Source organism: Lonchura striata, chromosome 27 (assembly GCF_046129695.1).
Source record: "Lonchura striata isolate bLonStr1 chromosome 27, bLonStr1.mat, whole genome shotgun sequence".
Taxonomy (NCBI): Eukaryota; Metazoa; Chordata; class Aves; order Passeriformes; family Estrildidae; genus Lonchura; species Lonchura striata.
In genome coordinates, this window is record NC_134629.1 from 4,836,669 (window position 1) to 4,855,968 (window position 19,300).

A 19,300-nucleotide genomic window follows, 5' to 3' on the forward strand; every position below is an offset into this window, starting at 1 on the left:
CAGCTGCCATGTCCCGCCAGTGCACTGTGAGGAGCTTGGGCAGAACTAGCTTCAGCTCTGCTTCTGCCTTCATCCCAAATGCCAGCAGCTCCAGCCTCTGCCTGCGCCCCGTATCCCAAGCTGGAAGCTGTGGGGCCACCACTGGCTATGGAAGGTTCATTGGAGGGTTTGGAAGCAGGAGCCTCCACAGCCTTGGCGAATGCCAGAGGATCTCCGTAGCTGGAAGAGGTGGTGTCTCCTACGGACCTGCAGGTTTTGGTGCTGGCACTGGGATCTCCTATGGGTTTGGTGGGGCAGTTGCTGGTCCGTTTGGGTTTGGTGGTGGCCCTGGATTCCCTGCTGTTCCAGTTGGGGGCATCCATGAAGTGTCAATCAACCAGAGCCTTCTGAAGCCGCTCAACCTGGACTTTCACCCCAAAATCAAGAGTATCCGTAAGGATGAGAAGGATCAGATTCAAACCCTCAACAATAAATTTGCCTCCTTCATCGACAAGGTGAGATCTGAGATTCCTGGTTATGCTGTGGTGATTCTTTGGTGGGGAAGCACAAACAAGGGTGAATTATATCTTTAACCACAATTTTGCTGCTCCTATACTGCCACTTAGAAAATCCCAGGAGCCTGGGAACAAATCCTGAGGGTTTCCAGCTTTGAGACCATTTACATACATCCTGAAAGAATGCTTCAGTGAGACCAGAAAACAGGGACAAAGTGGTGGTACTGGATGTAAGGAAGCAGAGTTGGGAAAGAGAGCAGGAGTATTTAAATTGTCAGCTGTTCCTGAAGGGCTGAGACCTCCCACCTTCCAGCAAGTGAATCCTTGCAGGATGTCCCTCACAGCTCCAAGGAAAACCATCTTAAAACACCCTTCTCTCTCCAGGTCCGATTCCTTGAACAACAAAACAAGGTCCTGGAGACCAAATGGGCTCTTCTGCAAGAACAAGGGAACAAAACAGTGAGAAAGAACATTGAGCCCCTCTTTGACACCTACGTAAACAACCTCAGGAGGCACCTGAGCAGCCTAATGACAGACAAGGAGAACCTGGCAGGGGAGCTGAGCAAGATGCACAGCATTGCTGAGGACTTCAAGAACAAGTGAGTCTGTTCATGGTCTTCCTGAGCCTGGGTGGGCTGCAACAGATGCAGGAAACATGGGGGGAAAAGCCTTTTTGCTGATTTAATACTTTGAGAAAAGCCTGAGTTTAATACAAGATATGGCTGAAAAGTCACAGGCAGAAAAATACAGGGCAAAAAGAACAAGATGCAGAACTGTGCATACAAAAAAATTTAGAGGCTGGTCCTGAAAACACGAAATAATTTTAAAACAAGCCTAGACCACCCCTCCACCTCCATTCCACAGATATGAAGAGGAGCTCAACAAACACGCGGATGTCGAGATCGAGTTTGTGACCCTGAAAAAGGTGGGTGCCCACCCACACGGCGTCCCAGCCCTACAATAAACCTCTTCTCCATCTTTTCCTCTGCTTCTCTGAAACTCATCTCATTCTGGTGATGTGTCTCCTCTCCTAGGAGGTGGACACTGCCTATATGGACAAGACAAAGCAGCAGGCCAGGCTGGATTCACTCACAGAAGAGATCGACTTCCTCAGAGCCCTCTACGAAGCAGTGAGCACCAAAGCTTATATCCTTCTCCGAGTCCTTGCCTTCCTTTCTCATTTCAGAGCCTCAGGGCTAATTATTTTCCCCTCTTTCCCCTCTGTTGCACTAAATAATTCAATGGTTTTTCCATTTCACATTTCTGCATGAAGCTGTCTTGGAAATATCCTTTTGTTCACCCAGTTCTCCCCTCTAACCCTGGGGCTTTCCATCCTCCAAGCAACATTTGTATTGTGACTCTCAGGAAAATTTGCTGCTTTTGCAGGAGCTGTCCCAGATACAGAGCCAGATCTCCGACACCTCTGTCATCCTGACCATGGACAACAACCGGAGCCTGAACATGGAGGGCATCATCGCCGAGGTGAAGGCGCAGTACGAAGAGATCGCCAACCGGAGCCGCGCCGAGGCCGAGTCCTGGTACCAATCCAGGGTAAGCACCTGGCAAGGCTCCTGCAATGGGAAAACCATCCTCCCATCCCCAGATTCCCCCGGGGAGGTGGATCCCACTGTGATTTTGAAACACAGAATATCTTCAGATTTAATAACCCTATGAAATTCAGAAGTGTTAATTTGGGATTGGGAACACACACACATTTTGCAGCGCAAACACCCCCAGACCTACACTGTGTTGGGCTCTAAATCCAGCTTATTTTCCTTTGACTGGTTGTCCCTCTCTGTGACAGTACGAGGAGCTGCAGGCCACGGCTGGCAGGCATGGGGACGACCTCCGGAACACCAAGCAGGAGATCTCGGAGATCAACCGCCACATCCAGCGTCTCCGATCTGAGATTGACAGCGTGAAAAAACAGGTAAAGGGCACCAGCAATGCATCAGATATAACTCTTGCTGTGACCTGACCTCTGAGTTGCCCAGGGAATAAAAATAAATTCAACCAAGGGAGTTCTGCTGGATCAGGAATGAATATGACAGGATTTGTATCAGAGTAGTGACATCACCAAGAGTTACTCAGTGTAGTATCAATGACCGCAAGGAAATTCTGAGAGTTGCGGAGGTAAATCCAGATTGTCACCTGGCTCAGAACATGGATCAGTTCAACAAATTGAATTCAGTTTATGGATCAGTGATGGTTAAGATCACACCTATTGATGTTAACCCAAATATCAGACCTGGGATTGGGACCTCAGGATATAAAGAGATGGATTATGCTCTTGATAAAGAAAGAAAATCTGGATTTTCCCCTGCAGGTCACTGGGTTGCAGACAGCCATCACTGATGCAGAACAGCGTGGGGAGATGGCCCTCAAGGACGCCAGGACCAAACTTGAGGACCTGGAGACAGCCTTGCAGAAAGCTAAGGCCGACCTGGCCCGACAACTCCGGGAGTACCAGGAGCTCATGAATGTCAAGCTGGCCCTGGACATCGAGATTGTGACTTACAGGAAGCTGCTGGAGGGCGAGGAGTGCAGGTGGGTGAGACCAGTTTTCAGAGGTGCAGTGGAGTTAAAGACCCTGTCAGGTCTGGGCCCACATTCAGACCTGAAAGCTGTTTGAAGACCAGTGAGTGCCTGTGAAGAGGAGCTGTTTGGGAACAGCAGCCTTTCATACAAACTTCTCATCTGTCAAAAATATTCAATGGAAATTTTCCTGCCTTTGTGAGCAGGTCCTGCTCACGAGTTCCCTTTGAAGTCTCACTGGCTCTATTTTGCTCCCTGACAGGCTCTCTGGGGAAGGCGCCGGCTCAGTGAACATTTGTAAGTAACTTCTGGAGATATTTGGCACTTTCTAGATCTACTTCCCACCCCGGCTCAGAGCCTATCCCACTCATCCACTGCCTGTGGATTCCTCTCACGAGGGTGTTTTCCTCTGGCAGCTGTGACCAGAACCACTTCAGGAATGGGATATGGAAGCAGGAGCTGCCTGAGCCCCAGCGGTGGGGCTGGAGGCGAGGTCTGTGCTGGAATGGGAATGGGCTACATCTCCGGAAGCGGATACGGCACAGGTGGCTCATGCGTGCTCGGAGGCAGCAGCTCCAGCTTCAAGTCCATCTCCACCAGCTCTTCCACCAGGGGATGTTATTGAGGAACTGACTCCAGCCCCCAGTGCCACCAGCGCTTAGGCTTCTCTTGGGTCCAATTCTCATCCAGCTCCTTCAAAAGATTTGGAAATCAAACCCATCTGTCACTATTTATATAAAAAATGCTGTGCTCTCATTTGTGCTTTGACCCTCAACATTCTTCATTTCCCAGTGTTTGTCTAATAAAAGGCATGTGGAACTAATTATGTTGCATCCTCTTATTAATTCAAATTCTTTTATCTTACTTGTGGCAAAGGGTGGTTGGCATAGTACAGTAACTTTGCTGCTTTGAAGGTAAAAAAAGTCACACAGAAGTTGAGACAGCCCCTTCCTCTCCAACTCCATGGACCTCATATCCAACAGGAACAGAACATTTGGATGTTCCATTTCCATGAGGATGGGAAGATATGTACCCTTCCTACTTGGCACAAGAGAAAGTCCTTTATCTTAATTCCTACATTAAAGACGTCTCAGCCTTATGCCACAGTAGTTGTGCTCAAACTTCTGTAATCGAATGGGATGAGTCATGGAGGGATATAAATCCGGTTTTCCCAAGAAAATGAGTGCTGCAGCTTGTCTGATCTGCCCACACATCTACAGGGACTGATAAAACACCTCCACTGCCATTACCATAATTAGAAATGGAAAACACCCATAAAACCCCCAAAGTAACCCTCTTTTGGAGGAATAATGTCCCAGAGGAGGTTGTGAGACAGTGAAAGACCCTCAGGGCACTGGAAAGGAAGTTGCTTGTCTTCTTCAGCACCTGCACATCTTTGTCCGGCCTCTCCGGTCCACATCCTACTGACAGCAGCAGAGCTGGAGTTTGGTTTGTTATTTAAGCACCATCCACCATCAAAGCTCTATCCAGAGCTACATGGATGGGGAAGGGTCTGCAGGGGCCACACAAGGAGCAGCTGAGGCTTGGTTTGTCCACCTTGGAAAAGAGGAGACTGAGGTGAGACTCCTCAGGGGCTGCAGCTTCATCCTGAGGGACGGCTCCAATCTCTGCTCTGGGGACCAGGGACAGGACCCCAGGAATGGCTGGAGCTGTGTCGGGGAAGTTTAGGTTGGCTATCAGGAACGGTTCTTCCCCAGAGGGTGCTGGGGCACTGAACAGGCTCCCCAGGGAATGGTGTGCTGGTTTTATCATTGGAGCCACCACAGAAGTGAGGTTTTTTTGAGCAGAGCTGCTGGGAGCTTCCTCTGTGCCTGATAAAACCAATCAGTGAGTTGTTCTGAATATTGACATTTTATTAAACCACTAGAAAGCTGAACACGCCTCTGTAAACACACTTGTTGAAAACAAAAAATCCTGGGAATTCTCATTTATCTTCCAGCCTGAGAGCAGGTGACAAGGCCGGCCCAGGCCCCATCTCAGCCAGGCTGGGCTGGGTGGGCTCTGCCGTGGGGCCGGGCACCATCCCGGGGAGCCGCCAGTCCCCATCGGCTGCCGGGCAGAGCAGGGAAAGCCACGGGGCCGAGGCTGGGCCAGGCTGCGGTTGTTAACATCTTGTGGTATGTAATGAATATAATTTGTGCCAATATTATATGATGTATGTAATATTTGATATTGTTGGAAGCACACACACATCGGCATTGGGAGTTGTCCCCACATATTTGAAAACCAGTCTCTGACAAAACCTCATTTGCAAACTAATACATGTGGCTCGTCCAGAGATGGGTCATTTCTTGAGGTGATACAGGAACCCAGGCGATGATCACCCGGCAGCAACTCGAGATTGGAATCACTGGAACCCTCCAGGGTGGTACATCTGAATGCCATGTTCCAGTAACTACATCAGGGAGATTCATCACCACCGGACACCGGATTGTCCAACTCAACACAAAGAGACTTTATGAATATGTTGGACTTTGAATGGAAAGAAAAGGCTGATCACTGAAATCCCGGCCTCGGGTGAAATATTCCCTATAAAAACCTCTTGTACCGGGAGGGTGGTGTGTGGGCATAGAGGGACCCTCTGTTGAGGCTATCCACTCTGTGATGTACCCAGTGCCAGTCCTGGGCTGGGCACTGTCCTTTTCCTTGTGGCTGGCTCAGAGAGAATTTGATCACTATAATAAAATTTCTATTTTGCATTTTTAATTTGTCTGGATCAATTTTTATCTATAACAACCTTGTTGCTACTAAGCTCTGCCCTGCCACCAGCCCAGGCCAAGCTGGGTCTGGCACCAGGAGCAGCCCCGGGCCAAGCCAGCTCGGCCAAGATTCTGCCACTGCTGGGGTTCATCCGCAACCCCTGGGCAGGGCAGGAGAAGCCATCAGCCCTGGCCATGCTTCTGCTGTGCTCTGGCCTGGCTGCTGAGATCCTGGCCCTGCCCCAGGATGGTCCCTACCGTAAAGAGTTCCACCACCACCTGGGAGAAATCACATAACCATATGCAGGCCTGGGTGAGATATTAACTCTTTCAGTACACAGATGAGACCTACAGACAGCAATCCTCCCCCAGGTGAGAGAAAAGAACAGAGTGAGAACATGTAGTGGAATAACATGAAGACACCAAGGTCAGTAAAGAAAGAGTCAATTCCCAGATGGAAGGGATGAGGAGATGCCTTGATCTTGGGGATGAAATTCTCTTGTAAAGCTATGGATAAAGATGCAATTGATAAATCAGACTCTTTTTCCTTGTAACTCATTGAAAAGTATGAGGAGATCAAGTGTTCAAATTATAGATATGAGCAAAGGCCTTAATGCTAAAGTTAGCAAATGTTGAAGTAGCTGTGTGTTGCATTGTGTTTTTAAGTTTCATGATTTTGTACCAGTCTGTAATGGTTCATCCTTTACCCCCCACCATGGTTTTACCCTGAAGTATCCCTTTCCTTGTATGTCAATCCCCACCTCCTTCCCTGATGTCAATCTCCCCCCAGTTTGCTGGATCATTGCCCTGTCCCCTCCCTGGTGCCTTGTCCATCACTCAACTCCACATCCCACTCATCCAGAACCTTTCACAAAGGGTGTCAAGTGATTGGACAGGGGCCAGGTTCCCTCCTTCCCACCTCCCCTACTGAATTCCCCATGTGTCTGTCTCCCCACCTTCCACTCCCCGAACATTCCCCTTGGTGGGTGGGTGATCTCCCCTGCTGTTTCCACCCCCGTTTATATTGTGCTGCATGGCCCAGTTGAGGGGATTCTGTCAGTTGGTTCCCCTGGGTTGCGGATCTCTTCGTAATTCTCCTTAATAAACCCAGACTTCATCCCTGACTGGAGCTGACTCCTTTCTTCCACCATCGTCACAACCGTCTCACCCACAAGGCCAAAAGCCTCAGGCACCCTCCCGACCTGCCGAGGCACGGGAGAGTGACCCGCAGTCCGCTGTGCCGGAGCGAGCCGGGAGTCCCTGAGTGGACACAGGGAGTGGCGCAGTGACAGCTGTGATCCCATGAGAAGTTTGAACAGAGAGAGAGGGAAGAGTGATGAAGGCCCTCTGCCCCACAGAAAGAAGAAGAAGAAGACTTCTGTTCTCAGAGATGAAGATGGTCTCAGAGATTGATAAAGAAAACCTTTGCTCTGGAACAGCTCATCCTCAAACTAATATCCCATAACTTGACATAGCCTATAAAAGCACCTGTGGGAAAGCTGTGAAAGATGTGAGGCTCTTCACAATTGCAGATTCCCAGGTGGCTGCTATTCGTGGAAATTAAAAGCCATGAAAAAACTGTTTTCTTGTGGAGAAGTCTACATAAATTAACTATAGGGACTCCTCTCCCTAAGTGAATTGAAGAACAAATATTCTAGAAGAGATAAACCGAGTTGTTTCTGTATATTGTGAGTAGGAAAGAAAAGGTTGTAGAGGGGAGAAGTGTTCCCAAGATTTTATTCTAATTCTTATTATTATTTCTTTTGGTTGTTATTATTAATAAAGCTTTCTTTATACCCTTTTAAAGTTTTAAGCCTGCTTTGCCTTTCTCCTAATCCTATCTCACAGCAGGAAATGAGTAAGTATATTCTAGTGGGTGGGCTGGTGTGTGACCTGCGCTAGACCCACCACATTAATTGGTTCATTGGCCAGGAATTTCAAATGGGTGAACCAAAACCACTACAAATGGTCACAGCCCCAAGGCTGCCAGAGCTCCAGAAGCATTTGGACTATGTCCTTTGGCATAGGGTGGGATTTTGGGGTGTCTGTGCAGGGCCAGGGGTTGGATTCAACGGTCCCTGTGGGTGCCTTCCAGCCCAGGACATTCTGTGACTGATCTGATGAGCAGGACTTTCACACGTCAGGCTGTTTTCTCTCAGGGGACCCTGGACTTTCAGAATTCTCATCATTCGGCATTTGGACTCAAAGTACCTGGGCTCCCAGAAAGGCACTGGTGTCTCCCAAATCCCTACCTTTACCAGCAGCACCTCAGTGCAGGTGAAGTTCTGCCTGGGAAGCTCAGGAGTGCAGACCAAGACAGGAACTTCTTGCCTGGATCAGCACAGTTTGGAAATCTGGGGGCAGAGTCAGGATTTTTCTTTAGCAAAGCACATCAAACTGCCATTTTCCCAATCTCTGGATTCCCTCTCATGGCATCTTCAGTCTCATTGGCTTTAAACAGGAACCACTTTAACCAAGCTAAAACCAAACCCAAAGGCAACTTGTGGATGGAAATGGAATTTTTTTGCCCAGCCAGTAATCTCCTCTTTGAAAAACAGCTTATAAAATATAAGTCAGAAAGTTTTACGAGCTGTCACTGCCAGCCTATGGCATTAGAGCTGATTCCTGCTCCTCTGCCACCTCACCTCATTGTTCCCTTTCAGTCCTGGGTCTTGTGGAGTTGGTGCTGCTCCTGCCACGATGCCCGTCCAGGGAAGCAGCTGCAGCTCCATGTCCGTGTCCCACAGCCCTGCTGGAGGCATGGGAAGGGCCAGAGGAGCCTTCAGCAGGAGGAGCCTTCACAGCCTCGGGGCGACCACGAGGCCTTGAGCAGAGGACCTGGGGCTGCCAGACCAGGATACAGTCCCAGACATAGCAGAGCTGGAGGAGCAGGGCTTGGATGTGGCCCTGGAGGGATCCAAAAGGTCATGGTCTGGCCACAGAGAGCAGGCACAGACTTTCCCAGGCATTTTCCTGGGGAAGCTATGAGAAAATCAGAGAAAATAATGAGAAGCTGTTCTTATGTCCACTTGTTGCACCTGCTGTTGCGCCCTTGTGGAATGTGTCATGGAGATTTGTTTACCAAAGAGTGATTCCTTAATTAGACATTGGATGGTGTTTGGATTGATTGACCAATTAGGTCAAAGTTGTATCCAACTGGCTGTACGGGTTTCTGAGTTTCTTAAGATATATAGTACAATATATTATAAGATGATATAATGAAGCAATTGATCAGCCTTCTGTAATCATGGAGTCAATGTCAATTATTACCTGGCAACAATGCTCAACCAATGCCTCTTGGTGCCCCTGAACCTGGAGATTGACCCTGACATGCAGCAGGTGTGGCAGGAGGACAAGGACCAGATTAAATCCTTCAACAACAAATTTGCCTCCTTCATCAACAAGGTGAGGCACATTCTGCTCCTCCAGCTCTGGCCTTACCTGGAGATGGAATCAGGAAGTTCTTAACATTAGAAATTTAATCCTAAATTATTAAAGCAGAGCTAAGGATTTTGTGCAGGACTTTGTTCCATATCCAGACTGTCCATATAGCCCTTTCTGACAACCTGAATACGGAGCAAATTATTTCTCCAGGTTTCCTTGCAGCTGAATATTTCTCCTCTCTCCCAGATCTTCCCACCAATGACCTTTTGGTAACATGCCCATCAAATCATGCTTTAAATTACAGAAAACATTTACAATCCCTGCCATATTAAACTTCCATTTCATGAAAAGCAAGGCAAGTTTTGAGTTGAGGATCCTGAATTATTTATATTGTTCTGATAGGTTTCAGGTGCAGTTCCTGGAGCAACAAAACAAAGTTCTGGAGGCAAAATGTAGCCTCTTGAAAGGCCAGAAAATTGTGCAGAATAACCTGGAGCCCATGTTTGAGTTGTACATCAGCAACATGAGGTGGCAGCTCTGGGACAGGAGAGGCTACAGCTCAGCTCTGAGCTCAAGGCTGTTATATGTGTATATGATAATTCATGCAAATAAAGTTGTCATATATTTTATAGTTATGTACTGTCAAGATAAACTCTTATAAGAAGTTTTTAAAATGCACAAGCCACTGACAGGGATTGCAACACAATGTGGAAACCAGCTGGACAAAGGAGGGAGGACTTCATTTGCAATCAATGAACGTGGCCCGCCCAGAGATGGATCATCCATCAAGGTAGTCCAAGGAATGCTGGACAATAAATACACAATAAATATCCAAAACTGAGATAGCCAGAGCCATCAGGGAGATACATCTCAATACTGAATTCCAGGAACGTGATCACGGGTGTTCATCACTCTCCAGACATGTATTGTTCAACTTGCCACAGAGAAAGAGCTCCACATGAATACGTGCACTCCAAAAAGGAAGAAAAGGGACTCTGCCTTGGGCAAGAAAAATCGTACAAAAATCGCTTGGGCAGGACAGTTGGTGTGAAAGCATGGGAGACCCTCTGCTGCAGCGGTCAAACCTGTTTCTCACCCAGCGCCGATACCTGGGCTCAGCACTGACCTTTTTTTTGATAGTAGCTTTTCATTGTTATTCTCTAAATTTATATTTGGGCCATTTAATAAATTTTCCTTCATTAATAAATTGGGAATTCATTTATAACAAGGCCATGCAGGATGTGGTGGTTGATTTCAGGGTCAGGTAGGCAACACCCATAGAAAGACCTGTCCAGTTTTACTTCACTCTGTTCTTCTTGTGTCAGTGAAAAGGCCCAAGACAGCCCAAAAAAACCCGTGACCTCAGAATGATGGAAAGGTTTGGATGGGACAGGACATTAAAGATCATCTCATCCCACCTGCTGCCATGGGCAGGGACACCTCCTGCCATCCCAGGCTGCTCCAAGCCCCATCCAACCTGACCTTGGACACTTCCAGGGATGGGGCAGCAACAGCTTCCAGGGAAATCCATTCCAGAGCCTCCCCACCCTCACAGGGAGGAATTTCTTCCCAATAAATCTTTCCTCCTTTAGTTTAAAACTAAATCAGAATTCATTCAGTGTATTGGATAATTTGAGCACTTTGGAAAGTGAGGAGTTACCTCCCACCCCATGGAAAGTCGCCAGGATCCTGGGCCTGAGTTTCAGCTCAGCAAATCTTTGGGCTGTTGGGAGCAGGAGTTCCCTCTCTCCTCTGCTTTTTGCACTTCAGGAAAACATCCATCCAGTATTTGTGTCTGCTCTCACAGCCATGAGGAATCTGCTGGGAATGGATATGAATAAATGAGGAGTTTAAATTGTCAGTGCGGAACCAGAAAAATGAGATGTGGGAATGAGGTGCTCGTCCCAGCTCCCAACAAGGGCACATGCACCCTGCCTGAACCCTCTGCTCTCCTTTCCCAGGAGATCATGTGCCTGCCACTCTGTGCCACCTTTCCGAACAGGGTAAGTTCCTTCCCACCCCAAAACACCATTGAAACATCCTTGACTACCCTGGGGAAGGAAAGCAGCATGCACATGAAATCCTTGAACAGTCAAAGATCACGTCAGAGAAGCAGTTTGGACTTTGGAGCTCCGCTTGTGTCTGACAGAGTGCCAAATATTCCTTTGGGATCGGTGGATTCTGGGAGAAGCTCAATGACATCACACACATTGCTGGGCAAGGACCATCCTCTTGCATCTACAACAGGACATCGGGCTCCTGCCCCGCTTCCTGGGAACTTGTCCTTCCCACCTTTAACTATTTTAAACTTTTTAGATCCCAATTTTACTTTCTAATATGGGAATTGGAATGACATGATCTTTAAGGTCCCTTCCAACCCAAACCTCTGATTTCTCTGGGCCAAACATTAATACAGCAACTGGAAGACAGTCATTAACTTTTCTCCTCTACATGGCCAAGAGCTTCGAGACCCACAAATAGATGCAAAGCTGGGGCTCTGCTTAATGGAAATTATATTCAGGGATGGATATTCCTGATGGGAATAAATCTTCCCCCATGAAAGGGCCAGGAGAGAGCAGTGGTTTATTACCTGCACGGACTCCATCCTTTGAACTCCTCTCTTTCTCTCTTTCATCTCCCCCACTTAAACGTTCCATGGGAGCTGGGCATGGCTCCAGGCTCCCGCTGGGTTTTGACCTTTCCCAGAAGCGTGGCCTGGACTCTCCCTGCCCAGGCCGCCCCCTGCCCTCCTCCCCGGCCATCCCGCTGGAGCTGCATCGCAGATTCCAGCTCTCCTGATGAACCAGGTGTGGCAATGAGCTCACCCCTGGCCCCACCCAGAATATTTTGGGAGCACAAGGCTCCCATTCACAGGACAAAAGGTACATTTAATGAGGACCTTCAGCTTTTCTAGACGGCCCTTCCTACCCACCAGTGCAGGGGTGCTGACTTTTCTGTCATAATCAGTGACATAAGTAGAAAAAATAAAGCTCCATCAATGATTCTGCTCCCGTGCTGCTCCCTCCAAAAATCTGTGGATTATTGATAAATGACCACAGGAAGAGACCCTTTGGTCTCTCCTGTTGTGAAGAGGGGGTTTGTACAGGCCCCTGGTGGAGGCTCCGAAGGGATTCTGAGCTCTCCCTCCCCAGAGGTAGAGGAGGAGATCCACAAGCACACAACAGCAGAGAACAACTTTGTCGTGTTCAAGAAGGTGAAGAGGCACCACCACCAAAGCAGGGACAGCTTTGGAAAGGCAAACCACATTCAAATGACTCTTTGTATCCAGCAGTGCCAGGCCCACACCACGGGGCACAGCTGGAGTCCCAGGAAGCAGAAACACCTGGTTGTGCCAGTGGAGCAGTGCTGGGCTGAAATTCCTCCTTGCTTCAGGTCCCTCATCACAAACTCAGGAATGTCCCACAGGTCAGCACAGATTCCACAGATCCCACTGATCTGGTCCCCCAGATCAGCCTGGGTCATGCAGACCTTGTCCCTTCACCAGATGCTCTGCCAGTCCTCAGCCTTTCTGTGTCCAATCCCAGCATCCACAGACCCTTGGTCTCACCTGCAGGAGACACAGTAAGAAGCTTCTGCTGTTTCAAGTATTGTACAAAATATGTGTCTGGGCACTGGCAGGAAAAGGGAAATTCAGTGGTGTGACATTGTTTGGATCCATGGACATCCTCCCACCTCCCCTCCCAAAAAAAAGGTAGAGGTGAGAAATCACTTAACTCTTGGTTCTGTTTAAAGGGACAGAAATCAAGAAATCCTCCATTTCTGGTTTAATATTGTATTTCAGTTCTTAATTTAATCTGAAACTCCAAAGGTTTGTGTTAGATACAAAGACTTCACCCAATGACCCAGAGAAGGCCTAGTCCAAGCTCTGTTTTCACCATTTCATGATGTGGATGCTGCCTAAGTGAACAAGGTGGATCAGGGGACCAAGGTGGATGCATTGACAGATGAGATAAACTTCCTACAAGCCCTCTATTAAGTAGTAAGAGCATCCCAAATTTCCCATCTGCTGTTCCCCCATTTTCCCAGGCTCCAGAGGCTCAAAGAGCCCAAGAGCTGGTCAGTGTGATAGATGAGGAATGTGATGGTTGACTCTCACAATTAAAAGGCAAATACCATGTATATATGTTAAGAGAAGTTTTATTGATTTAAAGTTATGTTTTACCCCTTACATTGTTATCAGGGGACAGCTTGGCTTTGGGACATTTGGGAGGGCTGGCTTGTTACTTGGCCCCCAATCAAGATTTAAGGACGTGATCTCCACCACTGGAGTCGATGGACAGAACTTTGGGAAGAGTTAAAGGGTTAAAAGGCAAAACCTCCATGGTGTGGGTGAGAACATGGTGGGAAAAATCCTTTGCTACCAGCACCGTAATATTTTCTCTATTCAGTCTTCTGCTGTATTTTTGATAAGGTTTAATAAACCTTTCTAAATTTTTTGAAGTGAGTAGCATCTCTCACATCAGTACTACAGCTCCTCCCCAGCTCTCTTCTACACTTTGGCTCAGGACAAACAGTGAAACATTTGGGACAGAAGATGAATTTGTTTGACTTACAGCAGCTGTCCCAGAAACAGAGCCAGATCTCGGTGGTGCTGTCCATGGACAGCAGCTGGAACCCGGACATGGACAGCATCATCACCGAGATCAAGGCACAGAATGAGGAGATCACCAACTGGAGCCGTGCCAGGGCTGAGTCGTGCACCAGAGCAAGGTGAGGAGGTGAAAACAAACAGGGAGAATTTTGTTTAGCATTTCCCAAAGGATGATTTATACTGGAGAGAACAAGCAGCGAGGATAGGGGGGAAAGGTGAAAAATTAAGTGGATTTGGAGAGGAGTTCAAATAGTTCCTTGGAGATGTTTGGAAGTGGGACTTGATGATCTTAAAAGTCTTCTCCAACTTTCCATGATTTTTCACGATTCTGTGGGAAAATGCTGCTTTGACAATGAGAGATGGAGATGCAGAAGGACACAGAAGGAGGAAGTTCAAGGGGATGAGTGTGGAAAGTCCTGGTGAAGAGGGGATCAGGGCAGGGTCAGTCTCTGCCTGTCCCCCATGTCCCCTCCCTGCCCACCCAGTACAAGGACCTGCAGCTCTAGGCTGGCTGGCACAGGGATGACCTCCAGAACACCAGGGTGGGGATCTCAGAGATGAACCACCTGGTCCAGCAGCTCCGCTCAGACATCCCAGTGTGAAGGGGCAGGCACAGGACCACACGAAACGTGTGCCACTCCCGTCTCCACCCCTGGATGGAAGGGGCCTGAAAATTGGGATCCAGACCCATCATGTGGTCCCTGGACTTGTTCCTGCAGGTGGCTGGGCTGCAGATGGCCATCACTGACATGGAGCAGCATGGGGACATCGTCCTCAAGGATGCCAGGGCCAAGCTGGAGGAGCTGGAGGCCGCTCTGCAGAAAGCCAAGGCTGGCATGGCCCGGCAGCTCCGGGAGTACCAGGAGCTCATGAATGTCAAGCTGGCCTTGGACATCGAGATTGCGACCTACAGGAAGCTGCTGGAGGGAGAGGAGAGCAGGTGGGAACCGCCCCTGCAAGCCAAGTCATGTCCAAATCCAACCATGTTCTCACTTTCGCCTTGCAAGGAGGTGAAAGTGTCACAAAATTTTGCAGAGGGAATTCACCCCCATCCTACACAGTAACAGGTGTCATTCCAAATCCTCTTGGATAGTCCCCATCAGCCACACCGTGTCTGTTTTCCAAGGTCCCTGGTGCAAAAATACTGCTTGAAATTATCTTATAAGGAGCCCTGACTTCTCCATCCTCTCTTTCTTCCAGGCTGTCTGGAGAAGGTGTTGTTGCCAAAAATATTTGTAAGTAATTCATCTCACAAACAATATATTAAGTGATTCCTTGCTTGTACCTGGAACTGAGGATAAGACAAGATGCAGCTTGTAGTTATCTGCACAAAAATTAATATAATTTTTCCAGCCCTTTAGGTGGGACTAAGGAGGCCAAAGAGCCTGAGACACATTTTCCTTGACCAGATTTGAACTTGAAGGGATTTATACATTGAGATTGTCCCTTGGGGGACTCAGATGCCTCAGACCAGGAAGAAAAGCCCAAGAATAAGATGTGTGAAATCCAGTCAGTGATAGACTGTCCAAGAAATAATTTGAATGTGTGAAACTAAAGCTTGAAATTCCTTTGTGCTGTTCCAAACAAACCTTGTGCCCCTGCTTTCCCACCGCAGTTGTGTTCTTACCTGGGAGCAGCTGCAGAGGTGGGAACATACTGGGGCTGGGGACGGGTTTTGGAATGGGGGGATTCAGCTCCGGAGCAGGAAGCAGCTCCAGCGTGAGATTTGTGTCTAAAAGCACCAGCCAGGAAAGCCACCAGAGCTGAGTGAAGTGAGCTCCACTCAGCTGCAGCACAGAAAGGCAAGCAGCACCTTCACCTGCCAGCACAAAGCCTTGGAATCATCTCAAAATCCCTGCTTGTCACTTTGCCATTGAGGAAAAACTTTCCCAGTGCTGTTTCTCAGCTTGGGAATGCTCGCTCTCCCAGTCCAGACAATTCCCCTGCATATCCCTCCCTGAGCGCCGCTTGTCAGTGAATAATCAGCTGTCTCATTAATGAGTCTCATTAACGTCAGAGCTCAGCGAGCACCTTCCCAGTGCCCCACTGCCGATCTAGAGGAGGGGCAAGAATTTTGTTTACATCTGGAAACAGAGCCTGTTCTTTCACCTGCCTAGGAATCCAGGAGAGTTGAGCCCATGGTGCTCCCTCCCACCTACTCCTCCCTCACTCCCCAAATTCTTACGAAATTGAAAACAAAACATCTTCCCACAGGCAGTTTCTCCATTCCCCAATTCCTCTGGCATTGCTGGCTCACTCCAGGGCTCTCCTGCTCTACCTACATCCCAAAATTCAACTTTAATTTTCCATAGGTGAAAGTGCTCTCTCTAATGTCCAATTAATTCTTCACCCACACAGAAGGGATCATTTTAAGCCCAAAGCCCACACAATGCAGAGGTGTCCCAGCAGAAAATCATTCCCCTTCTCAGAAGCTGGAGACAGGTTAGAAACAGAGAAAAAAACGGGATTAGAAGGGGGAAAAAAAAAAAAAGTATGAACAACAATTGTTGAAAACACAAACTATAATGTTTACATAATTTGGAAAAACATCTCTTCTTTGGTTTAACACCTTTGAGTATAGTTTTTTGGTTTTTGGGGTTTTTTTTTGTTTGTTTGTTTTTTTTTTTCAAGAAAAGGGTTGGGAAATTCTGTGCCAAAATGTAACCAGCTCATTCACCCCATTTTCTGTTCCTGATGAACTTTTTATATGAATTGTATTAAATTTCTTCAATAAACTGCAATCAAACAATGAGCAGTGTAGGGTTTCTGTGCCACCATGAAATCCCCTTGAAAGTGTCATTTTAGAGTAATTTTAGAAGATTTGGCCTCGTCACCAGCTGCTGCTCAGAGCCTTCCCGTCTCCCACTCCTCCCTGTCCCTGTTCTGAGAAGAGGAGGAACACCGGAGCACTGGGAGAGATCCCAGAGCAGCACCTTGGGATGTTTTCCACGTTTAACAGCCAACAGAGACCAGAAGGTGGGGCTGGTTTCACCTGGCATGGACACCACCATCCCAACCAGCCAAGGAGCAGAAAGACAATTTGGGGTCCAAAGTTGTTCCCCAGGAGCAGCTCCACTGACTGAGAGCACTTTAGGCAGTCCCTGGAGGTGTCAGAAGAGCAGGAATGCTCCAGAGGAATTTAAAACCAAGGAAGATGGATCCCAAGCACCAGAGCTAAACCTTTGGAAACGCTCATTCCAGACGAGGGAAAGCAGTCAGGCTTTATCTCCATCCCCTGTCTGGAACAGCTGGCAGAGCCACCAGACCAGAGTTACCAAGGATGCGATTCCAGGGCAGGGAGAAGCTCCCAAGCCAGGGTTTGGGCCGGGTCAGCCAGGCTGGAGGTGCCAAGATCAGCCCAGCTCTGCAATTAAACACCTGGAGAGAACAAACCAACCTCACTCCTTCTGTTTCCCAGGAGCTGCCAACCCACCCAGGGCCCAACCAGGAAAATGCTGAACTCTCTGAGCTCCTGTTAGGCTGGATCCCAAAGAAAATGCTCAACTCCCAGAACTCCCACACAGCTTCACCCTGAAACACTGAGTGGCTTTTGGGGTTACATGCAGGAACTTCTCCATGGAGCAGAACATGTTCCCAGGCCATGGGGATGCCAAAAAAATCACATAAAAGCACTTCTGGAAGAGGGATTTCCAGGGCTAAGCCCTATCCCATTGCAGCCAAAGGAATTTAGTGTTCCCACCCACGTCACAGAGCCCTGCTGATATTCCAGCAAGGTGGGACTGAAAATCACCTATTTCATGTCTCCAGGAAAGATTTATCCACCTTTCCTGCAGTTTTGTCACTCTGAACACCTCTTTCACTGAAAAATAAATACATGTAGAGTCCAAACTCACAGGGATTTGCCCAACAATGCCAGCAGAAATGCATGCCCAGGTCTGGTTTTCCTGGCAGCAATTCCGCATGGAAGACACTCCTGCAAGTGATGAGAGGTGCCACTCCATGATCTTGGGGATGGCAAAGGCTGCACAAGGATCAGGATCTGCTCCAGCTGCTCGTGGGTGACTTCCATCAACAGCTGCTGGAGTTGGGCATTTGGAGGTGGAAGAGAAGGATTAGATTAATATTCCTGATTAATCATGGAATATCCTGAGCTGGATCATCAAGTCAAACTCCTACCTCTGCCCAGGACAATCCCAAGGATCCCACCATGTGTTTAAGCTGAATAATGAGGAGCAAAATTGGTTTTTCCTCCCCATGCAGATATGAAGAATGAACCCCCCACCACGCCTGTTCAGAGGAGAAGTTTGATGCACTGACAGCTGTTTCAACCAAATACAACATTTATTCCAGGCTTTTAGGGAGAACAGCAGCCAGTGTTGTCAGTAGGAAAATGAGGCCTCTCCCTCTCTGGAGTCTCTAGAGGGACCTAAGGGCCAACTTTTGTGCAGATTTTAATTAAAAAGAGTAGAATCCCACCTTAAGTGGGTCAACTTTAGCTGAATGTGTTCATTTAGGATATTTGGAACCCCAGCTGGCCCAAATTTTCCTTCTCCTCTCTGTGTCCAGTGACATTCATTGTCTTCCTGAGAGGATCAGGGAGTAAAAGGCTTTAACAGCATAGGGAAATGTGTGTGCTTGAAGAGAGTAGCCCTGGAAATTTGTATCTGCATTATCTGCTGGCACTAAACACTTTTCTTTTTCACTTCCCAGACCCTTTGAGTGCTCCAGGACACATGGATTGTGCCTCCGTGAGCAAAGTCAAGCTGAAAGCCAAGGTGGAGTGCTTCATCCAAGGGCACTGAGGAGCCTCTGTAAAGCTGCAACAGCTTTTCCTTTGCACTTCCTGCCATGTCCCTCCAGGGGCTCTATGGAATTGGGCTCCCACAACCCATCACTAAATCCCAGAGATTTTGGTGTTCCAAGCATATATGTCAGTCAATTGCTCTGCATTTCAAAGACGTTACTCCTGCACTATTTGGGCAATATCCAAAAGAATTTGTTCCAACCTGATAGGGAAGAGAGATGCCAAGGGCTTCATTCTTCAGATTTCCAAATTTGTATTAAAAAGACTTTTTAAAGGTTGATATTCCCAACCCAACCACACACAGGGTTTCCCTGTCTGTGACACATCCTCTGTCCATTTCTTGCTGCTGCTAAGTCACTCACATCCCCAGAAACAAAGGTTTGGCCTCAAACCTCCAGATTCTGGGACTGCAGCCCCCAAAATCCTACCAAGGATTTGATCAGTGACTCATCTCCTCACTCTGTCAGTATTCCTCATGTTCCTGCTCTCCTCGATGTGAGGAACTGAGAGGAACCCTGGAATGACAGCAGCTCCTTGGACACAAAGACTGCAGTTGTGGAGGTGACCAGAGACTGTCTGGGACAGGGAACGACCAAAGCCTGGGGAACGATGACTCAGGACACTGAGGTGTCCATTGCAATCCCAAGTTGTGGTTTTCCAAACCTCTTACAGAGCATGGGAACAATAAAGGCAGTTCTGATGGGATTTGGATGAGCTGCACCTCTCAGGCTCGTCAGTAACCTGAGCACCGAGTGAAGGGTCCAGTACAGCCAATGACTGAGCTACCACC

The 19,300-nt window shown here is 48.1% G+C and overlaps 1 protein-coding gene and 1 pseudogene across 1 annotated transcript; both read left to right on the plus strand.

The window, feature by feature from the left end:
• The first annotated feature begins 8 nt into the window (after window positions 1-8).
• On the plus strand, window positions 9-3,654 carry LOC110477830 (keratin, type II cytoskeletal 75-like). The gene is made up of 9 exons (XM_021543939.3): window positions 9-494; window positions 879-1,093; window positions 1,359-1,419; window positions 1,529-1,624; window positions 1,881-2,045; window positions 2,299-2,424; window positions 2,821-3,041; window positions 3,292-3,326; window positions 3,446-3,654. The coding sequence occupies exons 1-9, from the start codon at window positions 9-11 to the stop codon at window positions 3,652-3,654; spliced, it is 1,614 nt and encodes a 537-aa protein (XP_021399614.1).
• Window positions 3,655-8,449: 4,795 nt separating this feature from the next.
• On the plus strand, window positions 8,450-18,508 carry LOC110477817 (keratin, type II cytoskeletal 75-like; annotated as a pseudogene).
• The last annotated feature ends 792 nt before the right edge of the window (window positions 18,509-19,300 follow it).